Below are 21,014 nucleotides of genomic sequence, written 5' to 3' on the forward strand. Positions count from 1 at the left end.
GTGGCTAAAGTCCTTGCCTTGCATGTGCCAGTTACCATATGTACGCCAGTTGGTATCCTGGTTGTTCCACTTTCCATTCAGCTCCTCGTTTGTGGCCTAAGGAAGGCAAAACCTTTGGACCCTATACCCATGTGGGAGATCTGAAAAAAGCTCCTGGTTCCTGTCTTCGGGTTGGCTCAGATTCAGCTGTTGTGGCCACATGGGGAATGGATCAGCACATGGAAGATCTTTCTGTCTCTCTGTAAATCTGACTTTCCAATAAAAATATTTTTTTTTAAATAAAGGAGCCTTCTGTTTGGTTTTCTCTGATGTGACAGTGCTTAACCCACATTACTAGGATTCGATGTGGAGGCTGCACCAAATGTCAAGTATACCAAACTCAGTTATCATTCTGTGATGAGGAAAATTATCATTAGGTTGGTTCAAGGACCCAGTGGACCTCTTGTATATCCAATCTTTTCCAGAGCTCCATTTACTATATGGTCATCATGTGCCACCACCATCTAGTTACTGATTTATTTTAATGTTATTTGAAAGGCAGAGAGCGCTCTTTCATCCACTGGTTCACTCTCCAAACGCCTGCAGAGTCGTGCTGGAGCCAGAAGCCTGGAATCAGTCTAGACCTCCCACAGGAATGGCCTAGACACAAGTGCTGACCATTACTTTCTGCTTCCCAAGCTGCGCATTAAGTAGCAACTGATTTGGAAGTGCAGGAGACTGCACTCACACCAAGCACTGTGATACGGGCTGCTAGTGTCCCAAGCGGGAACTTAACCATGGTGCCAAAGGCCTTCTCACTTCAGCATAATACTAAGTAGTTCTTTGCTCATTAACATTCTGTTGAAATGAGCTAAATCTAATTGTTTCTGATTATGAAGAAAATAAAAGTTTTTCATCCTTGCATAATAGAAAATGATCTAAAGGAAAAGGTCTTAATTTGGAGAAAAAATTTAAATGTATTATACTCAACAAAGCAGAACCATTAATACTGGGATGCTTGTATGAGGACAATATCAAACTTTTTAGAGTTTTAAATAGAGATTTACTTAAACTTCTCCTGAGTTTGGAGAACATTAAAATATGTCACACATGCCTCATATGGGAACTCTTTTAGGTGTTTTGTATATACTGTTTCAATTAATTTTCACCATAACTATGGGAGGAAAATCATTTTAATCCCTTTATTATTCACCATTTATGTGTGAAGAGTCTGAGACTCCATGACGTTAAGTATTGTGGCCAAAGTCACACAGTTAATAAGTGAACCAAAAGCCAAAGGTTGTTCCTCACACATTAAATTGTCTCCAGAGTAAATGCTAATATCACCTGAATGAGTTAATATAATCTTATTTACATATAAAATTATAATGGACTTGTATAAGACATATTATGAGCCAACTTTCATCTTAAATATCATGTTTGTAGTCTTTTTACAGTGCCAAGGATTACTCCAGGAGTCAGCTTCAAGGAATGAGCACTCTGATTTACTGTTCAGCAACCCACACAGGTCCCAGAAATAAGCAGAGTTTCTATCTTAGCCAGGCAATATTTCGATTGAGGAGGTTTCTTTCCATTGTTTATGTTTTTGAAATTCCTTTGTGTTTTGAGAATCAGACACCATTTAGTAATGCAACAGCTACTAAAAATATTATGGGCTGTTGGAAAAATAGATTTTTGCACTGGGAATTTCAAGATACGAAAAGTTATTAACATTAAATGATTTCTTCCTAATTCAAGATAGTGTGAAGCAAAAGCATAAAGCTAGAAGACACATCTCTCACAGAAGACAAAGTGGGGTGTGGCGCTGAGGCTTAGCAAAGAAAGCTACTTAGTCACACTTTGGGCTCCACTGGATTTAGTTTACTTCTCAACTCCCTACCTCTATAAACACATAGACCCAAAAACCATTCATCCCTCAGGCAGAGAACCAACTCATTCCTCATTTTTCACCTGTTTAAATCAGTGAATATTCTGCCTCAGGAGGCGAAACACTCTGCCTTATATAACCTAGGAGTGTGCGTGTCTGTGTGTGTGCCTGTGTGCTGTGCAATATTCTAGGAGGAGGAGGGGTAGGTGGGAATTCCGAGAGGCTATGGTAGGAAGACAGAGTTGCTGCCTTCCTTTCAAAGCTACATCTGGCAGAGGGGTGGGGACTGTACCAAGCCATCCCCATGCTGCATGCTGGTCTCAAACACGGATGCTCCTCTGTCATATTCTCTGAGACATTTCTCCTGGATTAGGAAAAGGACGGCAACACGGGTCTGCTCCACAAGGCGGGTTTTTACCCTTGCAGCACAAAGAACCGGGGAGCGCGTGTTTGCATCCCTGCAACTCCACTCTCTGGACCAGCTCCGCGCTTCAGCACCTTGGAGAGCGGCATTACCCAGCCGCTGCCCATGGGGAGCCAGATTCCCGCGGCTGGGCGCAGGCTTCCGGGCATCTAGAAGCGGACGAGCCTGCGCATTTTACCCTCATGTAAGAACTACCACAATTCCTTCTATCGATTTTTCTAGTAGAGGTTGCTTTCTAAATGAAAAAATAGGATTAAACTTTTACCTATTAGCCCTCCCTTGGGCTTTGATTAGATTTTTAGAACTGAGTGTGGATTTGAAATCATTCTAATGTGTTGAGTTGTTAAGTGAATTCTTTTTCTCATATTGGAAATCTAAGTTTACAAAATAATTTAGAAATAGAAAACTGCTCCTGGTTGCCTAGTCCATTTCTGCTGGAGTAGTACTGCTTTATTCCTAAAGGAGAGTGTGTGTGTTTCTGTTTTATTACTGACAGCTTTCTAAATGGGTGATTTTGTGGTTGTGTTTCTCTTAATATAAATACAGAGATGAGAGGAGGAGGGCCACATTCTAATAAGAGTTATCATTGAAGAACTACAGGTGGCAAGAAAGGTTGTTATGCTTTTTACTTTGCTGATAGTATAGTGTGAGCTGTATATCTCCTTTAGACATCCATTACAAAATAACAAATCTGCTCTTAATAAAACAGATACAATCTGGCAGAGCTCAGACATGATCTTTGATACTCTGTATCTCCTTTAACTTTGAAGTGATAAATTCACTTGCATATGATTGAGTAGACAGAACCAAGATGCTACCGCTATTAATTGTAATTTAAAGGCTTAGTGGATTCAGGTTAGATTTGAAAAAGGCAATAATGATTGACTCTGTCTGATGACACTCCAGTGAATTTTTGCCTCAGAATGCCACCTGCTGGTCGGCCCTGTTTCTGAAGCACAGGGCATACATCAGTTTTATGAATGAACTCACATTAATTCCAGAATATTCATTATGGATTTGATGCAAAACCTGTTCTCTACGATATTTTTAACAATAGCAGTGACTCAGTTGTTTAATAACTTATGAAGGTTCTATGCCACAATTATAATTTCACAAATGGTTATTTGCAAAAATACTTGCTCCTAAGCTTAGAGGCCTGAAGACCAACTCCCTGAGGCAGTAATTAACCCAGAAAAAAAAAATCAGAAATATGTGGAACCTTGCTGAGGCTAACTGCAGAATGCATGTGGTATTTTGGATGAGCACAACCAGAAGTTCTTGCTCAGTAAAAGTGTTCAGCACTTCCCCCTATATACATATTCAGCATGTCACTTTTTTCAGTGTTGTCATTTCACAATTTAAAGGCCTCTCCAGCTTTGCTGAAACAGATCTTCATTTCAGACTCATTTATCACAGAGGCCAATGGAAAAAATCAAAAGATTACATGTAACCATTTTATTCCAAAACTGACTTCTTAAATGCAACTATTAGAACTTGTTTCAGCTATAGCTGGAGCTATATACAATGAGATACTGACATCCAGTTTCTTAACTCTACTTCTAAACAGGCAATGACCAATATGAAAAGACAGGAGCAGCAGTTCACACAAAGTACTACTGAAATATGGAAAACAGAGTAACTTCCCGAAATGGTATTATTAGGTTAAAAAATAAATTATAAAAGAACCATTTATTAACATTCAGTAATACTCAATAATATTTTTCAATCCAAGATGTACTGGAAAAAAGTACCCCACATTAGCAGAATTATTTGTAAAGTATATCTTAATACAATATATGGTCATGAGTAGCAGAGTGATAGGTTGCTTACTTCCTTTAGAATCTGGTAAATTTATGGACTCATGTATATCATGGGTGGAAATTAGGTGGTATCATATATATAAACATGCTCATATAGATGTTGCACAAATTGTCATCGGTAGCTTAGCTGGGAATCTGAATGCCTTAGTTTCACAATTAACATAATTGTATCAAGCTAATTTTAACAATATGTCACTAGAGCACTTACTAAGCACAGATAAGTAATTGACATCTATAATCTCACCTCAGCCACAACAGAATAAGGAAAACGATATTTAGCAGAAGTGTGGAAAATGGAAATCTGTAAATATTTTTAGCATTATGAAGCAGTAGAGACATCTCAATTTTCTGCCCCAGTCACTCAAGGGAACTAATATACCCTCTGATATCATCTGTCTCATCCAGCAACTTACCAGCCAGCATTTAGTGGAGCTAATTGGAAATCAGTTTTATGCTGGAACTCATATCTTCATTTAAAGTTGTCAGTCATATAGAAAAGAACAGCTATGGGACGATATTGCTCCTGTATTTGTCAAGAGGAGGATTCTAGTCATCGTTAATATCTCAATTTCACTGATCTCCTTAAATCATCAACACAGATCAAATATTTAAGGACTGATTAAGTTTATGGCAGTAACTATACACCAGGCATCAGGGTATTACGTGCCAGGTGAATGAGCCATCTAAGTCATTCTCCTGCCCTCAATGTTCCTGTATTCTAATGGAAAACTTAGAATGTAAAGAATCTTAAGGAAAATGCAGGAAGCAGAACGGATAGAGGTAGTATGCCAGCCAAAAGCATGGGCTTTGAAATCAGACAAACATCCTACACACCCACAAGTTAGGTAGTTTCAGGAGAATATTGTATTTATCTGACACTCATTTTCTTATCTGTTAAGTGGGAAGGACAAGGACACTTAACTCATGCAGAAGTTTATAAACATCTTCAATAATAATCCATGTAAACCTAGCATAGTGGCTGGCAAGTGGTTAATATGCAAAAAGTCTTAATCATGATAATTGAAAGCATCATTTTGGAAAATAGTTAAGCTTATCACATAATTTATTTAAGAAAATATTTCCTATAAAGCACTTAGCACAGGTCTGGCAATACGGCAAATGTGTAATATATGCTAACTATTACTATTATATAATCATTTTTTTGAAATAGCTGAGCTGAGTGTATCAGTGTAAAGCTCGTGAAATGCAAGCCAATTTAAATAATTGTGTACTTAAGTGTATTAATGTGCAGATGTCATCATTATTACCACAGGCATTTGAGGTTTTCTAGGATCCCGAGTGTCTGGCATGCATGATTAAATGTTCACTGTGAGGAGGGCTGGGTGTTATTACTCCCTTTTGATTGATGACAGGAGTGAGAGTTAGGGGAAGACTCCAAGCCCTCTAGATGCTCCTGCCCTGTTGCTCCGGCCTGTCAGAATAGAAGCACTTGGGAGAGGACACAGGGACTAGAGCTGGGCTTTCCTAAGCACATCATCTGCATCCAGGAATCTGGTTTTACATTCAGTTCAGAAATGTTCCAGGTTGAATTTCTTTTGGGTTTGGGTAATTTCCAAAGACCTCTGATGTATGTAGCAATCTTGGGGGGGGGGAGGGGGGACACAGATATCTCTAAAAAGACATGATGAAATGGCCTTTTCTTCCCAGTAATTAGTGGCAAGCTCTGTCTTCCAGAAGACATTACGGTCATGCTCATTTTCAGCTGGACTTCAGGTGCCAGATTCCTATTTTCATGGATTACTAACATCTGGCTCCCTTCAAACTGGGTGATGCATCTGTAGGAGCAGCTTGATAAAAATAGAAATGGAGAGATCAAGAGGGAGTTTAATAATCAGTCCTGCTCTCAAATATAGTTTTGTTTTCATTGGAACCCTTCTTCTCAATGACATTAAATGTCAATGTATGCATTCAGGAAAATGAAAAACACAGTATCTTAACTGAGGTGTTTGATGAGTCTGATCACTCAGTATTTCAATAATATATGCAAATAAGTAGACATTGGTATTCAAAATTCATTTTTAAGAAAAATATTAAAGTAAGAGCAATTGTACATCAACTGCATGTTAGGAAGAATCACTTCACTCATTATTGGCCCTAACTCTGTGGTAAGATCACAAGAGTCCAGAGGCCTAACTCACTGGATGAAAGAACATAAGCTTGTCACCAACTACTGGGGACCAAAGCACCCGATCATGCTGACACGTCATCCTTTGCAGGTTCTTTCCAATTCATGTAATACCTATGGCTGGTGAAAATATCTGTAATATCAAGATTAAATTTCAAAGATATGTGAGAAAATATAAACATGGGTATATAAATGTTAAGAAGGAGTCAGAGCTGAGAGGAAACCCACAGTGAGGTGAGAAGGCCTCCATCAGTAACTGAATTCACACGGCTCCAGGATCCACTGCAGCAACTCCCAAGGAGGAAGCGAGCAGCATGCCCCATGAGCTTCTGCTTGGTATACATGTCCTGATGGTTCATAAGTCCCCCAGTGTAATGCTAAATTCTACAAAAGAGGAAAAGACAGTTTTGTGTACCTCAAGGCAAATGTTTAAAAATGGAAAAAGAGGCTTGTTTATTTCTTACTGGGTGTCTGCTTTCAAGGTCATTGAGAAAAATGCAGGACAATTGGTGAGGACATTTTCATTTCTGACAAGAGCTGATTAAGTTATGGCATCAAGATGTATATGATGTTCCAGCCTTATACTGAAATTCTTTCCCCTAAGGCTTAGTCTTTTCATTTTAGCTACCTCAGCTTCTTCTCCTAAAGGACTAGAATACTAATACATTGCTTTTCATGTTTTGTTGCACTTTTTAATGAGAAGCATTAGCAGACAATACCTGCACATCCTAAAGTTCATAGGCTGGAGAATCTGATATTTGTATGACTTTAGATGGGGTACTTACATGTTCCTAGTGAAATGTTTCTTTGTCCTGTCCTGGTTCCGCAGCCCTTACATTTCCCTTGGATTAATCTCCCTGAGGCTTGCTGCTATGTAATAGCTGCATCCCTCTTGAGCAGATTCTACTGGCAAGTGACATGAGTCCTGCAGTAGTGCCTGCCTCTTCCAAGACTGTTGAGCTTTCATATCTGATGGACAGCTCACATGCTCCCAAGAGAAAACTGATTTCTCTTTGGTTTCCTTCTGATGGCTACGCCCTCCGAGCTGCCTCACAAAGGGATAGACGTCTATCAAAGAACAGGCTGAATAACTCTGTGAGAAAGATGATTAGTCTAGCATGGGCTCAGCCTTCACCTGGGTCTGGATGGATCACTGTATCACCTGAAACAAGGCCCTTTGGGTGTATGCATACACACACACACTGCTGTTTTCAACTCAGTCACCTTTCTTTCTCTCTTGAAAACCCCCAGTTGGTAAATCCTTCTCTGCTCTAAAGGTTTCTATGAGATTCCCTACCTTTGGTCTGCCATTGGCACCAACAAGCAGCCACTCTCCCTGGACTGACAGTAGTGTTGAAGGAGATGGGCTCACAAAGAGCTCATGGACTTGAATCCTCAGCATTTCTTCCTCAGCAATCTTTCCTCAAAGTGCTCTTCCGGACAGTGGACAGCAGCTCAGACTCCCTCCTTGGAGGGTGCAGTCTCTCTCAGGTTTTAGCACTTACAGTTGCCTTTGGAGGCAGTTGTCCATAATTACTCCTTTCATTTGCTGCAGTTGAAGAAGCTGCTCCACTGTACAGTTTAGTAGCTGCTCCCATGAGGAGCATGACTCAGCCTCAAGTACAACTGAGTACACTCAACCCCACTCTTCTTCTTTGCTCCAGAGAGAAGCTCCCTACAAAGCTAAACTCAAAGGGGCTTGTGCAGGTCAAAGGTTAAATGAGCAGAAAAACTTAATGGAAACAAAAGATTTGACATTCATAACACTGGATGACGTAAGATTTCCTAAGTCTCAAAACACTGACACCAGAGAAAATAAAAACAAATCCTAAAGTACTTGTTAGATCAGATATTCTTTTTTTTTTTTTTAAAGATTTATTCATTTTATTACAGCCAGATATACAGAGAGGAGGAGAGACAGAGAGGAAGATCCTCCGTCCGATGATTCACTCCCCAAGTGAGCCGCAACGGGCCAATGCGCGCCGATCCGATGCCGGGAACCTGGAACCTCTTCCGGGTCCCCCACGTGGGTGCAGTGTCCCAAAGCATTGGGCCGTCCTCAACTGCTTCCCCAGGCCACAAGCAGGGAGCTGGATGGGAAGTGGAGCTGCCGGGATTAGAACCGGCGCCCATATGGGATCCCGGGGCTTTCAAGGCGAGGACTTTAGCCGCTAGACCACGCCGCCGGGCCCGATCAGATATTCTTGATAAAATGTATGTCATTCTAATATTATTTGAATAATGTAATGGGGCTACATTAGAAAAGTCAAATAGAAAAAACAGGAGAAACAGAAAAGTTAAGCAAGTCTAAGTCAGTGAGCACTTAGAAAACATCTGTTTTGGGACCTTGTTATCTAAGACCCAGAAGAAGGGACCTGCTTACGTCTCAAGGCTGAATAGAGATAGAATATTTGGAGCTGAGCTCAAAATAAACAGTATTTGTATTCACTATACTCTGCCATTTAAAAGACTTCTCAAACTACTGTTAGGCAATTTGTCCAAAGTCACAAGGCTGGCATATGGTGGAGCCAAGATTTCTACTGCAAGCCTACTGACATTAAAACCTGTTTTTCTAGTCTCCTTGCTCTTAGCATCTTCATTTGAGATGGGGACATTAACAGGATCCTCCTCTCAGTTTTAATACAAAAAATTATAAAACTTGACAGGTGGAAAATCTTAGTACCTGGCATAAAATAGGTACTTAATAAATATGAACTGCTATTACTTCTAGTATTTGTATTAATCTTCAGACTATGCATTCAGTTAGAAGTAGATCTATCATGTAAGTTGACCTACCACTTCCATCCACATAAAAACTCCCTCTGGAATGCAGATACCCTGGCAATGACTCCGAACATCTCTGCTACACCCTGCCCCTTAGCAGGGGCTCAAATTGCATGAAACTTGGAAAGCACAGACTCCATGGAGAAGAGCACAGGATGAAGAAACTGATGCTCACATATTACTGAGTTTTCACCACAGGGAAAGCACTCACTAGGCACCTGGGCCAACAGCAGCAATAACTATGGGGGCCAAGTCCACAAGGCTACCCCAGGAGATCCGGGCATCTCAAGAGACACAAAAGAAAAAAATAAAGCCAACATTGAGCAGGTACCTTCTACATGCCACCGTACAAAGTTTATAATCCTCCTACAGACTCTCTGGCACACAAAAAGTTACCTAAGTTGTACCGTTAAGAAAACTAGCACAGAAGGATCACACTACTGGCTCAACTTTATGAAAACAGAAATAAAACCACTGCCACAAACCTCACACACGTTCCCACCCCCATCTCCTATTCCAGTCACCTGAACCAAGAGATGGCAAAAGCCAAGTAAAGAAGTTGGTGTACTACCATTTTAAAATCCAGTTCGGGAGCCAATCTGCATTATGATGATGATTCAGACTATGAGCTCTAATAACGTTTCACCAGTTCTTTAAAGGTTTCTAATTCTTTTTCTACCTTGAGAGTTTATGCTTCCCCCAAGCCTGGGGAGGAACCGCCAGGCCCCTAGGAGAGTAAATGAATGTCTCTGCCTTACCGCCCACAGGTTGGGGAGCAGCACCTTCAAAAACATGCAGCGCCGGCACACGACGCTGAGAGAGAAGGGCCGCCGCCAGGCCATCCGGGGTCCTGCCTACATGTTCAATGAAAAGGGGACTAGCCTGACGCCAGAGGAGGAGCGCTTCCTGGACTCTGCAGAGTATGGCAACATCCCGGTGGTCAGAAAAATGCTGGAGGAGTCCAAGACCCTCAACTTCAACTGCGTGGACTACATGGGGCAGAACGCACTGCAGCTGGCCGTGGGCAACGAACACCTGGAGGTCACTGAGCTGCTGCTCAAAAAGGAGAACCTGGCACGGGTTGGGGATGCACTGTTGCTGGCCATAAGCAAGGGCTATGTGCGCATCGTGGAAGCCATCCTTAACCACCCAGCCTTTGCACAGGGTCAGCGTCTGACGCTCAGCCCGCTGGAGCAGGAGCTGCGGGATGACGACTTCTATGCCTATGACGAGGATGGGACACGCTTCTCCCATGACATCACGCCAATCATCCTCGCAGCGCACTGCCAGGAATACGAGATCGTGCACATCCTGCTGCTCAAGGGTGCGCGCATCGAGCGGCCCCACGACTACTTCTGTAAGTGCAACGAGTGCACTGAGAAGCAGCGTAAGGACTCCTTCAGCCACTCGCGCTCGCGCATGAATGCCTACAAGGGCTTGGCAAGTGCCGCCTACTTGTCCCTGTCTAGCGAAGACCCTGTCCTCACTGCGCTGGAGCTAAGCAACGAGTTAGCCAGACTAGCCAACATTGAGACTGAATTCAAGGTAACTCCCACTCACCACCTCGCGGGCAGACGGCCCTGTGTGCGCCTCAGGTGTGTCCAGTAGCAAGCTGGGTTACCTTCCGGTGGAAGAAAAGGGTAGGTCAGGCTCACAGGAAGTGAGGGAGACTCATCTCACTTGAGGTAGATGGAGGCCAAGGGAAAAACAGTACATCAGGTAGAAAATTCGAGCCTACGTAAATGCAGTAAAGAGGTGACTTCCACACGGATCCATTAGGAAGCAAGCAACACACGAGCAGGCTTGTATGTTGTAGCTCACCTCTGCACACATCAGCTCAGCTCCAGGGAGGGAGCTCAGGAAACGTTGGGGACACGTGACAGCCTGAGGTCTGTCCCCAGTACGGGGCTTAGAGGTCTCAATTATTTCACATGTGTTTTTGGCTTGTCTTCTTCCCCTCTCTATCCCACCTTGGACTGTGTTCATCTTGGGTTTGGTCTCAATTTAAAGCTAGAAAGATTGGGCTGCAGCTTTTCCTGAGCCTGACAAGCTATTGCTATGGTTCTGACTCTATGCTGAGGAGGAAATACATGAAGACAATAAAAAAAGAAACTCTCCCAGTGGAGCTGAGTTTGTTACCCCTCCCCTGCATAGAGGGACCCAGGGCAAGGTCCTGTGTTTCAGACACCTTGAGGACTGCTTGACCTACCAGTCCAGGCCAAGAGATACAGCTCCATCTCCAAAGTCCATGACTCAGTCATGATCCTGTGCATTTATTATCATCTGACACTCTCTTAAAAGAGAAGACTGGGACCTAATATAGGAAAGTCTTTTGGCACCATGTTTAATAATAACAGCAAACCTTCAGTGGGCACTTAATGTGCATCAGGCACTAATTGCTTTGCTTACATGTGGTCACAGGGGTAAGAGCTCAGATGGCTAGTAATCAGTAAAAGCACTGCTTTAATAATGGAGGCCCTAAGATCCCACAACCAACTCAACAACTCAAGGAAACCAGGAGCTAGAGGCCTTGCTCATGCATTCAGCTGTTCAGTCTATCATCTCTCTAAATGAAAGAGGGATTCCCCAGTGCAGAAGGCAAAGCTGAGAGAATAGGAATCACAGCTGGTTCCTATTCTCATCTTGCCTCCTGACAAGGGACTCTGCACAAGATGCAATGGCACATAAAATGAAGTATCACACACAAGCCTGATGACCAAACATGTCACCAGCAAGTGTAAGTTCATTATCCAAACAAGATGTCAATGCAAGAACTATCCCTGGATAGGACATGAGTAAACGGAAAAGGGTGGGGACTTAGTCCCAGCAGAGGAGAATCCCTGACCCTCGGCTGTGTTGTTCAGGAAGATCTTAAAGGGGGAGACAGGACTGAATTGGACTTTGCTAAGCAGAAGAAAAAAGAATCAGTGGAAAAACAGAGCTGGAGGATGCAAATGAAGATGAGATCTAGGCTGGCCCAGAGCAGAGAGTTGACTTTGTGATCAGAACTCAAACTCCTCCTCTACAAGGGTGCACACAGAAAGACCAACAAGATGGGCTGGGGGCAGACCTCAAAGGACCTTGCATGTCAGGCTTTGAATGTTAGCTTACAGGAGAAAGAATATTAGTTAAAGTTTACGATTTGGAGGCAAATGTGATGAAAACTAGTGCTTGAGAATTTACTCAATTAGTACATTATGTGAAGTGTGAGCAACCGGGACCAAATAAGAAGAGAATTCAGTTGTGCATGCAGGCCATGGAAGGTTGTCTGGGGGTTAGGATCACTCAGGATCCAGAGACAGAAAGACCAGACCACTGGAAAGCTCCAGGGCATCACACACTGTGGATAAAACATTCCATGGTTAAGGTAATTTCACTCCCTCAGTTCCCCCATCACAGACCCACCCACAAACGGGACACACCTTCCTAAATCTCATGGCTTCATCTAGAAAATGGCTGAACTTGGTAGATGTCGATATAGAGATTAAACAGTGGCACTCCCAAGAATGTAACTGTTTCTCTTGTGTTTGGAGAACAAATCTCACCTAACAACATTAAGGCCAAGGATATCCCAGGGAAGGTGATAGAATGTTGCTTGTTCCCCAGTCTTCAGACTAATTGTTCAGAGGGCATATTAAAAGAAATGGGTAAGCCAATTAATTAAAATATTTCTGGCCAAGCTTTTTTTTAAAAAAAAGGTGCAAATTTATTTTTTGGATTGGATTATGTGGAAAACTGCACAATTCACTTTATCTCACATTTGGGAGTATGCCAGTCTTACTAAATCAATGGATGCTAGACCAACTTGTAGAAATGTTGCCATTTGTTGGCTTTGTTAAAATCCAAAGTCTGGCATACTTTAGTATATGCATAATGTCTAAAATTGGAAATTTGTTAAAAGCACATTATGGCATTTTAATTTTAAAGAGCAAGCTATGAAAATTGTGGACAATTAAGGACAGTGCTAAACATGATGACAAAATCCTCCCTACAATGCAATGATTTACTTAGAATAAGAATGAAGATGGATGCATTTACTGGCTATTAACATCCCCCAAATTACCTCTGAAATAATGTCTTTCAGCTCATCAACAAATGGTGCATTATAAATGAACATAACTATTCCTTTACAACTTTATTACTTATTCAGCTTTTCTTGTATGTGCATTCCTGACATTATAAATCATCTGAGAAAAGAGAGCAGCTTAGCAGGAGACAAGTCAGGCTGTAACGGAAGAATAAAGAGCAAGTGGAAGTGTACTAAAATGCACACTTGATGAGTCTGTAGTGCTTTTAAGGGACAGTGTGTTATTACTTATAGCCACATGTTGTGGTGGCAACCCAATGCCATCAGTTCTATAAAAAGCTATCAGGGCCTCATTGGAAATATCACATATCATCCACTTCATCCACTAAAATACTCACCTGGGAGTGACTTTTCCTGATGAGCCAACGTTATCCATGAAAACATGAATTTAGTTGTCCCAGCTACTTTTTTCAGAATTATTTTACTTTATTACCAGTAGAGAGTCTAGTCATGAACAAGAAGCAAGGTCAGTGGCAAGCCTCCAGTAAATTGTGGCAGGAGTCAGTTGCCTGATAGCAAGCCATTATTTTTGGTGTGGAAATTATACAGCTGCTCAAGGATTTCTTAAATCTCTCTAATCTTCTTGGACTTAAAAAGATATTAAAACTTGATGTGGCCACTGGGGCCTGCACAGTACCCTGATGGGCATGTGATAAGCCAGTGCACACTCCACAGAAATGCTTTAGTGAAAGCAAGGAGGGAAATCCCAAAAGGATAATTTCAACTGATGAAGCAAGTGATTGTTTACCTATTGTTTCAACTCTTCCTAGACACACAGCCTCAACAGAAGTATTTGATGTTATGATGAAATGGGGAAGCTCTAAACACAGAGCTGCTTCAGGGAATAAAACCCACACACATTAAAGAACTGCAGACCAGTCGCTTGCTGCACTATCTAGTATATGGAGATTAGGATGTGTCTTCTTAATCTTAGCCACAGTCTCTAAAATGAGGTCTGGGAGCACTAAGTGCCAATGACACTGGGGCTCATTGGCTTATCAACACAATGGGAGCCAGAGAACACGCAGACCAGCCCTGTATGGTTCACAGGTTGTTCATCCTGGTCAAACAAGTTCTTTCTCTGCAGAAATACCTCTACTGTACAAAAGTAAAAATAATTTGTTGATCTCAGTTGGATAACAGCTCCCATCCCCAAGAACATACTGAGTTCTCTGCAGCTCTTCAAATTAGTCTTCTTGGTTTTCTTCATTGATCATCCCTGTGATAAAATTACTTAGGATCCCCTTTATTTTGCTGGTACCTTCCCAGTCAAATTCCTCAGCATTTTGTCTACATGTCACTAGAAATTTACCTTTGTTCCAACTCTCTTATGGCAGCAACAATATCTGGTAGGTCAGCAAGAGGGTCGCAAGGAAAAATATGACAAGGAAATATTGGAAGAGTGTTTAAGGCTTTAGAAGGAAAAGGAAATAAGACATGATGAAAGGCTGCCTTTTCCCTTTCTTGTTTTTTACTTCAACTTAAAAACATCCAATGTTCCTGAGTTAGAAAACTATAGAAGGCCAGCGCGCGCATACACACACACACACACAGAGTATCTTGATTATTTAACATCTTGTCTTTGTGGAGAACAACAAAGCTATGACTGAGAAGCTCTTCCTGTTCACAGAGTGTCAGCAAGGCTTTTCCTATGCATGAAGGAATCTTTTCTTACAGACCTCAGTGGGGAGTGAGGCAAGAGGACCAAAGCCTGCACTCTACTAAAGTGTTGGTATGTTCTCTGTTTATCAGTGCACTGCTACCCATGTGCATTATGAAAAACAGGCGATGAATTGTGCATTAATGTTGTGCTGTCATTTTAAAGCCCATAAAAAAACTCCCTGGGCCTAAAATATCATAAATTAAAAATGCAAATAATGATAAATCAGACCAATTTGCCACCTGCTGTGATTTGTACTGAGATCCCATTGTGGAAGGTAAAGCTGTTGAGGTGACAGTGTGTAATCTGCTTGCAAACTTCTCAAATGGACCAGGAAGAAGGGTAGAGGGAGGTAGTGACTTCATACAGTGAGGGACTTGGGGAACTGGGCTCGGAGTACATCTGCCTTCTGGCTGTCTGCAGCCAGGGAAGCCCAACCTGGGTTGCAGTGTTTGCACCAGTTTCCCATACACTGTGAATGTTTTGAAGATTTTAAAATTGCATACAACAACATGCTAGGAAAATATATCGCCTTGTTGTGTGAAAGCCTGCCTGGTAAGATAAACAAATGCCTGCTTAACACACAGGAAATGAATTGAAAATTGTTTCCTTTTCCACAGCAGAACTGTTTTCTTAAGTTCTGAAGCCAACAGATCTTAAAATATAAGCGTGTGTATTGGCAGGGGAGCGGGGGTATGCATGCGCTCCAAGTTGGGGGTGGGGGGCAGGATAAGAAAATCTCGCAGGAAAATCTCCATAGAAGGTACATTTGCCAGTGTCACTCTATCCCCGTGCTTGAGTGTGACGCAGAACATTAGGAAAGGTGAGGAGGATCACAAATATTTGATGGAACAACAATGGGGTTACCCTTCTCTGAGCATACACAGGTGAGCTGAAGGCAGAGCATTTGTGCCTACCTACCAGCAAGTCCACACTAGGACCATGGTTATAGGCCCCATATCCAAAGGCAAGACCAAGGGACTGGTTTATTTCTGGAGGGGAAAAATTATATTCTGTCTATGGTAGTTTTGTCTTTTTTCAATATTTCCGTCTAGGCATCTGGAGGAGTGTGTTTACCAGAGCATTCATTAATGAGTCATCACAGGAAAGTAAATTAATTAATGTGTCCTTTAATTGTAGTACTTCATTGGGTCACAAACAACGTCTAAAATCAGACGATGTGTCTCTTCCACAGTTTGTGCCGAGGGTGTCGGCCGTCACCGTGAGTGACAGGTATTCAGGTGGCATGTAGGAGGGCACCGTGCTAGGACAGCTCTAGTAACCAGGCTTCACTTCCAGACTAGGAGAGGAGATCGCATGTCTTGGTCCTGGAATCTGACCTGTTCTCCATCACCTACTACCCACAGAATCTTAGAAGTTAACTTTCACACTTGAAAAACAGAGTGGGAAGGAGGGAACCTTTTAGTTGTAACCTGTCTAAACTGAACACTTCTTTTCCCATCCAAACATTTGCCCTATGTGGCCAGCTCTGCAGGTGTCACCAGGAATCACAACTTACTAAAAACTGTCATACGTTATCCTGTTTAACTTCCAGAAAGTTTAGGTACAAATTGAATATTCAGTAAATATTAGCTTAGTTTAAAAAAAAAAGTCACTGAGTGAATTGAGACTCCCAGAGTCTTAGTGAGGATTAAGAGAGATTAAGAACATAAAATTTCTTCACAAGAACCAAGCACAATCAGGCACTATCAAGTTTCCATCAGACAGCCTGGTGGAGATCTTTCGTGCATTTATCAAGCCCACTAGATTTTCAGAGCCACAACTTTTCCTCCAATTTATAAATTTCCTCCAACTTATAAATTTCTGCATCTCTACTCTGAAAGTCTTCTTGATTTCCACCAAGCTTCCCACCTATTCAGCAGATCTTTACATGTGAGCTCCATGGTTAAAAATAGATCAAGGGAATATTTCCCGACTGGAAAAACAGACCAATGAAACTGAAAAGCCAGGAGTACTGCTAAAATGTTACTGTGAAGAGCAGCAATGTGAGCTTGAAAGATGGAAAAGCAAAAGTGAGGAGGGAGGAGCTGGGCAGGCACAGCCCTTGCCAAATACAGAATATTTTTTGAAAATTATCTCTGTGGAGATTTATCACCATGCACAAGATTGAATGGAAAAAAATTACCACAAAAGTGCAACCATCAGTCTAAAATATCAGATACAGAGAAAACTGACACAGTTCTTTGAGAAAATTAGCCAATGAGCAGTAGCACAAATTACATCAAATGGAAATGCAGGAATTTTCTCTGGAAAACAAAAAGTCACAGTGCTGTGTCAACTGGTCACAGGAGGGTCTCCCTCATCAAGCATGCTGCGCACACCATCAACATGGAAGGCTGTGTTGTCACATTCAGCATCAATGCAGAGGTGAGCACAGGGTGAGTCACAGGACAGACATTCAGAGGCATCCTTGTCAGGGAACGACCCCAGGGTTCAGCATGCAGATGGAAGGCTTGGTGTAGGTGCTGGAACAAAGTGATGACCTGGATAAGGTCCCTGCCGTGCAGTAGTGCAGCCTTCTGAAAGAGGCAGGCCCTTGGCCTTTGTATATACACTCACAGAGACAATTGCAGCATCACCAGTCATGCTAGAAAACAGGCTTCCAAAGGACTTAGTGGGGCTCCTGTATTCATGTCAGGACAATCTGCAGGGTAAGCAGTGTTCACAATGAAAGCCATGGATACACAACAGGTGAGAAACGACAGAGAATGGTAAGGATACTCCTAGGAACACAGAAACAGCACAAGAAGGAGTGCAGTGCCGAGAGCGAGAGGCCCAATCAAAGACTCGGGACTAGGCGAGCACAGGCCACTTGCAGGGCTCAGAGGGAGACGTGAGAGGTGATGAGGATGATGAAGAGGGCTTCACCACTGGTCGCCATGGAAGAAACTGGGACTGTGCTGTAAGGGGAAGGCAGAGCCAGCGGCACTTCCAGTGGATGCCTAGGTGACTCTTCTTTCAAGTTTAGAAAGACTCACTCTTCCTGCTGTCATAAATGGACTGAAGAGGGAAAAAATGAAAGGTGTTGGAAGACCCTGGGGAATAGGAGACCTTCCCAGGAGGGTGAGAGGCCAGCATATTCAGAAGGACCTGGGCATCTCAATCAGTGGGTGAATCTCCCCAGACAGAGCCATGGCACTGGCAGGAGGGGACCGTAGCCTGGCTGATTCCAGGATGGCTCTCTTGTCCATGGACTTTTTCCAGACCCTACTTCTCTATGGCTGGAGTCTCTGCTTCACAGTGAAGCACCAGAAAGGGTGAACATGTTCAGCTTTGTAACTGCTTCTCTCCAAGGCAGGAAGCAGGCCCAGAGAGATGAGAGGAGGGGAGGAGGACGTACTCCAGGCTCGGCCAAACTGATCAGTGAGCGCACTGACACCATGGGGGCTACTAGGAAAGGAGTTAGAGTGTGATAATCCCACAATGGGAAGAATTTATTGGATTTTAATCTTTCCACAACATTTCCCCTATTGCAGGGCCCTTTTTCTTCCTCTGTTGGCTGTAGGTGATCAAAAAAAATTTCTCATTAAAGGAGCAAAACAGCTGAAAATTAGGTCAGATCTGTGGGCTGGAGAGAAAGCCGGAGGTCAGTCGAGCCAGCAATGTGGGAATTCCATCAAAGCGTGTGCATGTGTGTGTAGTGTCTGTGGGAAGCAGCCAGACATGAGGTGGGCGGACAGCTGACAGGAGCAAGCAAGGGAAACTTGGTCCTGGGGGCACTGTCTCTCTCAAGTATGAGAAAGAAAATAAGTGTTGGATTTACAGAAACAGGAAATACTACTCATTATAGACTTTTTAGAAAATATAGAAAAGCAAGGAGAATTTTAAAAGCATGAATCTTACCAGCTAAGAATAAATCATATTTCCATGTATTTCCTCCTCCTGTTCCTCCTGCTCCCAGGCATACTAATTTGAAATAATCCCTTGATACAACGAGTGAAAGATTACCACCAGATTTGTTTCTCCTCCATGCTTTAGCACCAATATCATTCTCTCACTCCCCCTCCCCCTCCCCAACACCCAACTGCAGCATATTTAATGTATTCAGATACAGGTGTCACTGTGTGTGTGTGTGTGTGTGTGTGTGTGTGTGTGTGTGTGTGTGTCTTTCCTTCAAAAAATAACATTTCTCAGATCTACATTTTCGAAGTTCTAGAGCAGGGGATAGGAAACTCCCTCCCCTCCCGCACCCCGAAGAGCCATTTGGATATTTATAACATCATCTGGGGGAGGGGAGATATACAAAATTATCAACTTAAAATTAGTCTGCCAATGATTTATTACATTCCAAGTCCCATATGCAGTAACCTAGGCAGGGCCAGACCAAATGACTTTCACAGGCCTCACATGGCCCACAGTAAGGCACTACCTACCCCTGTTCTAAAGACTAAAAATGCTTAAAGAGCATCAACTCCTGTCATCTTCACCCTTACAGATTTTACATTCTAACTGAGATTGTGGAAAAATAGATTGTTGATTTGTGTGTACCTGTGTGGGTGTGTAGACTTATAAATTACACGAAAGATTTCATTTAAGTAGGATCATGTAGTATCTGTCTTTTTCAGCCTGATTTACTTCACATAATACAATGTCCTCTGGATTCATCTACATTGCCACAAATTATGAAATCTCCTGTTACCTTCTGCTAGATAGTACTGATGATATGTACGAGTACAGCACAGTTTCTTTATCCATTCGTCCATCACTGGAGCCTTCAGTGGCTCCCCAGCTTGGTTACTGGGAAGGGTGCTGCAACGAACATGCAAGTGCAGACACTTCCTCAGCACTGATTGCTGTCCCTGAAGGATTCTTACACTTCACCTGTGTAGTACTTCTCGCTTCATTTTTAGAAATTTCTTCTGCTATAAGGGGCAAGTTCCCTCACTGTCTCCGTAGAAACACACTACTTCATTTGCTCCCAAGATTTGAGATTTGATCCATTCGCAAAGTTGAAGACTCCTATTTGAAAATATCAATGAAGAAACATAATTTAATTAAGCAGAATGAGGTTTGATGCTGGAGGAAATGATTACCCATTTCCCATCTAGCCCCAGCTACATATTTTTCAGCCACAAATTTTAAACAGAAAGTTAAAGTCATATTCAAATTGGTTTTAAATTTTTAGGATTTTCCCCCAAGTTTTAAATTATTTTAGTGTTGCATTATTCTTTCGCTATTTATTATGTTGTTATTTTATTTTCATTATTATTATTTTAATTGGGGGAAGTGCTGCAAAATGGTAACAAGTCATGCCTCCTGCGTTTCCCCCATCAGCTAAAGGATTATACAAAGCTGGCAAATGACACTGCCACCTTGAAATCCAAAATACAAATACATTCAATGCCAATCAGGAAAACTGAGATTTGATTGAAAATTACATTTGATTGAAGAATGAAAAAATCTCCATTAGGCAGAAGTAACAAGGCATAAATATCAGTGGGCCTTGATGAACTAAGTATGTCCCTCTTGGCTTTCGTTTTTGTTTTGTTTTCATTACAAGCTATGTGAATACTCCGTATGATAGATGTCACACACTCAGACAGTGTAGAGACAAGGAATTTTATAATCAATAGGCTTCAACTATCCTGTCATAGGATTTCTTTTCAAACATATACTGCCTGAACTATGCCCATGCATTGTCCTGTAAGCTCCTATCATATGGATCAGGTGGTACTATATCGTCGCCACTCCTCTACTGACACTGCATGACCAAGAGGTCTTCAGAAGAGGGTACAAGCTCTGTTTACAGAAGAGGCTTCACAATGCAAGATCCAGGAAAAATAAGTAAATTAAAATTTCGTAACAATATAGGGATATGAAAATGCCCGAGGTTGAAATTTTCTAACGTATATTCTCAAAAAGGAAAAGGCTACCCCAATGCTTGGTAGCATGGTCGGTCCTCATATTACTGTGATCTCGTCATTTCCCAACCCTACAATGTGAAATTAATAACCATGTCCTGTTATCCTGGGCTATGGAATAAACGGCTATTTACTTATCGACAGTAGTGCTTATCCTATCCTGACGGCCACACTAAGATGTTAAGCACTGTATGTATGCCAGCTCTCCTCCCACTTCTTCATCAATCTTTCCCATCTCTTCTGTACTTTTGAAATACAGTACATGGTGTCATATACTGGCAGCTGTTTGGACCTGGGAGGTCAAAGATGATGCTTGCCTTTGGCTCCAGCATTCTGCATGATAA

The 21,014-nt window shown here is 42.1% G+C and overlaps 1 protein-coding gene across 1 annotated transcript in view; it reads left to right on the forward strand.

The window, feature by feature from the left end:
• The first annotated feature begins 9,282 nt into the window (after positions 1–9,282).
• The window catches only part of TRPC7 (transient receptor potential cation channel subfamily C member 7), a 97,433-nt gene continuing 85,701 nt past the window's right edge, over positions 9,283–21,014 (forward strand). Inside the window, exons 1-2 of the mRNA XM_058677900.1 lie at positions 9,283–9,368; positions 9,809–10,586. Coding sequence (XP_058533883.1) covers positions 9,283–9,368; positions 9,809–10,586 — 864 coding nt within the window. The remainder of the gene's footprint in view (positions 9,369–9,808; positions 10,587–21,014) is intronic.

This window comes from Ochotona princeps, chromosome 19, assembly GCF_030435755.1.
Source record: "Ochotona princeps isolate mOchPri1 chromosome 19, mOchPri1.hap1, whole genome shotgun sequence".
Lineage (NCBI taxonomy): Eukaryota > Metazoa > Chordata > Mammalia > Lagomorpha > Ochotonidae > Ochotona > Ochotona princeps.